At 35.6% G+C, this 4,833-nt stretch overlaps 2 protein-coding genes across 2 annotated transcripts; both read right to left on the reverse strand.

The window, feature by feature from the left end:
- Positions 1-531: 531 nt before the first annotated feature.
- On the reverse strand, positions 532-1,494 carry LOC131875414 (probable disease resistance protein RF9). Its single transcript, XM_059219611.1, has one exon. It carries the CDS (start codon positions 1,378-1,380, stop codon positions 610-612), a length of 771 nt encoding a protein of 256 aa, XP_059075594.1. The 5' UTR covers positions 1,381-1,494; the 3' UTR covers positions 532-609.
- A 769-nt stretch (positions 1,495-2,263) lies between these two features.
- Positions 2,264-3,355, reverse strand: LOC131874939 (putative disease resistance protein At1g50180). Its single transcript, XM_059218898.1, has one exon. It carries the CDS (start codon positions 3,353-3,355, stop codon positions 2,264-2,266), a length of 1,092 nt encoding a protein of 363 aa, XP_059074881.1.
- Between the last annotated feature and the right edge of the window lie 1,478 nt (positions 3,356-4,833).

A 4,833-nucleotide genomic window follows, 5' to 3' on the forward strand; every position in this document is an offset into this window, starting at 1 on the left:
TAAGTGACATCATTTATGAATAAAATAGCTCTTAATTAAAATATAAAGTAAACAAATCAAATTAACAATAAAATAATGATCATTGCAAATATAGAATTAAAAATTAATAAACTCTTTAAGATAAAATAAAATATTTTTCAACTAACATTAAAGTTTATGCATCTATGTATATATATATATATGCTTAAATAAAATAATTGTTGAATAAAATAAAATAATTGTTCTTAATTAAATAAAACAACTCGAAAGTAACAATCTTTTGTACTTTAATTACTAATTATTTTGTTTCAAACATTTAACTTTTAAAAAATAAATACCTTTAAATAAAAAACACACTCATTTTAAAATTATAATTCTTTTTTAAAAATATATACTAAATTATTTAATCAAAATAATTTAATTAATAATTTACATTATAAAATTATATCTACATTAAATAAAAACAAAATAAACTATATTTTAATTAAAATTATCCAATCAAATCATAATAAATCTTTACCTTCAATAAAAATTCTTTTTAGAAACCAAAAATATAAAATATTTATTCTAAATTTATAAATACTCATAAATACAAACTGAAAGAACACAAACATATACCCTACCCTACCTCTAACTGAAGAAGATCTCGGTGCGGGGATTGTTAGCTTTGATTTTATTCCAATCTTCCCCGCCTTCCTTTAACCTCTCCTCCAACTCACCACTTGCCTCCCCAGCAACCGCTATCACCTTTAGTCTCCTCAACCGCTCCAATCCCTCCGGAACTCTCTTCACCAACGGACAATTCTTTATCAATAGTAATTCCAGACGTGGCATCGCCCCCTCTTCCAACGCCGGCAACTCCTCCAAAAGAGGGAAGTCTTCAATCTGCAGCCTAGCCAGCTTAGGAAATCCCCCTCTCTCTCCAAAGTTCTTTGGCAGTTCTCTGCATTTCAAATCACCATCCAAAATCAAGGAATTTAAGTTGGGCATCTTTTGGAGTGCTGGATAATCACTGCACTTCACTAAACATAGATCTGTCAGATTTTCCATTCCACATATCCAACTTGGCACAGAGAAACAATCAAGTTGAAGTTGTTGAAGATCTTTCATAACATTCATTTTCTTTGAGAATGATGGAAGACTGGATTCTCCCGTATCACCCTCCGTTGCAGGAATATTATTCTGTACTGCCAGAAATCTCATTTTGACCAGATGATCAAGGATACCATCTTCTACACTTCTCAATGCCCGTACATCTTGTAAACAGAACAATATTTCTTCCAGATTGATCAAATTGCCAACATCTTTAACACTTAAGAATTCATTTTCTTCCATAGACAGTGGGAAGCAACCTGATCTCAGTGTCCTCAGACTCGAGAGCTGTGATATTCCCTTCGGCATATGACTCCTCAAAAGCTTATCTGAGCAGAATTGTACATCGAGATAGGAAAGACGTTTGAGCTCACCTATCCAGTCAGGTACACGTTGCAGGCTTTTGCAATAGGAAACATCAAGGAACTGAAGACTCTTTAAGTCTTCTTACACATTCCGGCACCGCCCTGATCTCTGTGTGAGACAAATTCAAAACCTTGAGAAGTTTCAGGTTCCCAACACATTTTGGCAAGTCGTAGATGGCAGTGCGGCTCAAGTCAATCACCCGGAGTACTCTCACATGATCAAACAAATGTTCTGGAATACTTGTAATACCAGGATTCTGACAGAGCGATAGTGTGCGGAGTGAACGCTGACAATGTTGAGGCATTTTTGAGATTACATTTGTATCCAAACCCTTTTTAGCCAGTAACAACCTACGGCAAGTTGTTTCTTTGAAGGGAACATCAAATTCACATTCATGTTCTTTACAAATATTTACAGCCAGATCAAACAGCAAGTCATGTAAAGTGTAAGAACCATAAACTCTATTTACTTCCAACAAACATAAATTTTCAAACTGATGTAAATAACCTAACCCAATATCCCATTGTTCTCTGTCTTCTTCTTGGGGAATATATCCTTCTGCTATCCACAAATATATTACACAGTCCTCGTGTATAGCTCTCGCAATTTTTATGGGAGAAAATGAAATATATGTGTCCTCTGGAAAGAAAGATAAAGAAGCAAAACAAGATTTCAGATTGGGAGAAAGAGAGTCATAACTTAGCTTCAAAATCTTCATGATGGAGTCCTCTGTTTTCCCTATTTTTTTCAATTTCCCCAACTTTGACTCCCAATCTGTTATGAGGGAAGACTTAGCCATGGATGCCGCTACTGTCTTTAGGGCGAGTTACAACCTCCCACATTCTTCTGCAACTTGACGAGCCAACCTCTCCAGCTGCTTAGACGGCCTATTTCTTTCAGGATCTGGGAAGGCATATAAACAAAACAGATCCCAACTTTCACCCTTTGAGAGGTGTTGCATCTCATAGATGTGCGCACTCATATTTTGTACAACATCTCTACTTCTGGTGGTAACTACTATTTTACATTGCCAATTGCTGGCAGAGGGAAGCCCAAGCCCTGATACCAAATTATCTTGTACGCTAGTCCACACGTCATCAAGAACAATTAAACATCTTTTACCCTCTAATTTGTCATGTATCAACTGAGCTACTAGCCTATCAGTTATACCACTTTCTAGTTGTAAATTAATTTGGTAGGCTAGGTCACATTGCAAGCTTCTAAGATTAGAACAAGTCTGTGAAACAGTAATCCAGGCAGAACAGTCATACCTATGCTTTGTTCTGTCGTAGACATGGTGCAGAAGGAATGTTTTTCCCAGCCCGCCCATTCCTACGACGGCAACAACTCCAATGGCAGGGTTATCTAACAATGTGAGAATTTCATCGACCTTGTGGTCAATAGCCACTGCTGGTGAATTTGTCTCGAAGATATCCCATCTTCTCAACTCTTCTCCTCCTATTGTGGATGTACTAGTTGAGGGCCGACTTAAATGGGCCACATCATGGAAAAGCTTGAGCCGCTGTGCCTCTTCAATGGTAGAGCTAATCCTATCTTTGAGCTCTTTAATCCTCTTCCCCATCTTATACTGAAAGACTAGTTGACTACAACTGCACACACATGATTGACTGGTATTTGTATACAAATGCTCAACGGAACACTCGTCAACTATATCTTCTGCATCAAAACAAATGTTCCTCACCTCCGCCAGCCATTTTTTCACAGGCTCATTGTGCCCAGTTAGCTGATCTGCAGCTTGTAGAGAAGTAAACAACTGGCTGAGCTCCTTCTCCAACCATTTAAAGTCAGTTTTGAAGTTGACTAGCAGAGATGCCTCATTCAATGCTTTCTCTGCCGCGACCTCGCCAAGCTTTCCAATCACACCATTGGCAAACGCAAGAGCAAGTCCACCTTCCATCTTTGCTATGTTACAGACTCTAGATTTACAGAGTAGACTTGAAAAGCAATGCAATCCGAACTTGGCTGAGTGTGAGAATATCAAATCTACAACTCTCAGAATTTATAACAAAAGGAGTCTTCTAGAGAATTACAATGGTAAAGTTCATACGTAATTGTCGCTGTTGTTTTCTGTTAGTTTTCCTGTAAGGACCACTATCTTTTGCACCATATTCCAATGCTTTCCATTCATATCATTTTCTGCCACTTATTTTTAGTGGAACACCTTTAAGGACATGTTTGTTCTATTTAAATGTGAAATCATTCAAAGGCCAGTGGGGAGTTGGGGACAACTCATAGCCGATGGGTACTGAAGGCTTGAATTGACTGATTGCTGACATCCACTATGTTAAAAAGATGGGGAAAAGGGTGAATTGTTTTTGCTTTCTTTTCTCTTTTCCAAAAGTCCTTAAGAGGCTCCACAAACGCCTGCCAGGGAAGAAAAGATGTTAATATTTATGCTCCTTTAATACGTGTTCGTTTTTTCCTAATTTTAATTTCAACTTTCATTTCGAAAACCCTGAAATAATGATTGATTCTATTGATTTTTAAACTATTCATTATTGTAGTTTTTTCTTTAAGCTTATTAATTTAATATAATGTATATATAAGTATTATTGATTTGAAGTAATTATAAAGTTTGAGTTAATTTAAATATTAATTATTTAGTAATTCAAATATGAAAGAATATAAATAGAGAGTAAGTATATTTAGTTTAATGATCAATGAATATAAAAAGATTAATGAAGATTTCAATTTGGTAAATTTCAAAATTAAAAATAGTAAGTATTAGGTTGGTGATTGTCTATAATAAGTTTTTATGACAATTTTGTGCAAGAATGAATCTAAATGTCTAGAGCTAATCTACAAGGGGAAACTTGTCATATGTGTCCTATTATTGATCTCCATTCTTTAGTTTGCCTAAACATCTGAGGAATACTATCTAGGTTTTTATCTAGAATGCTTAAACAATCTAATGATTTAGGATTTTATATTATTATTTTCCCTTCTCCTTTCTTGATTTAGGTGAGCGGCTCCTCATTTTTCCATCCTTACTATGAAGCTTGGGCTCCTTACTAATGGTGACTACTTTAGACACTAGACCACAATGGTTATGGCTTCCACAAACTATTAGGTGTTCTATTCACCTTGAATATCCTAAGGCCTACTACAAATTAATTACTTATAGATGGGTAAATAAAATCTATGTATCTCCAAGATTCAAAGAGAGAGAAAAATGTGACACCCCTGCTAGGGTCCAGATACATATATACTTATTTAACCATTCTCTAAGGCCTGGAAATATTCTTGTAATGAAGCATTGATGATGGGATTACATGGTGGACATGTCAGATCATATTCTATTATTGGCATGTGGATGTAACTACTACTTCATGTAGGAGTGCTTAGAAGTTGCATATGATAACTTTCATGATGGAG

This window comes from Cryptomeria japonica, chromosome 4 (genome assembly GCF_030272615.1).
Source record: "Cryptomeria japonica chromosome 4, Sugi_1.0, whole genome shotgun sequence".
Taxonomy (NCBI): domain Eukaryota; kingdom Viridiplantae; phylum Streptophyta; class Pinopsida; order Cupressales; family Cupressaceae; genus Cryptomeria; species Cryptomeria japonica.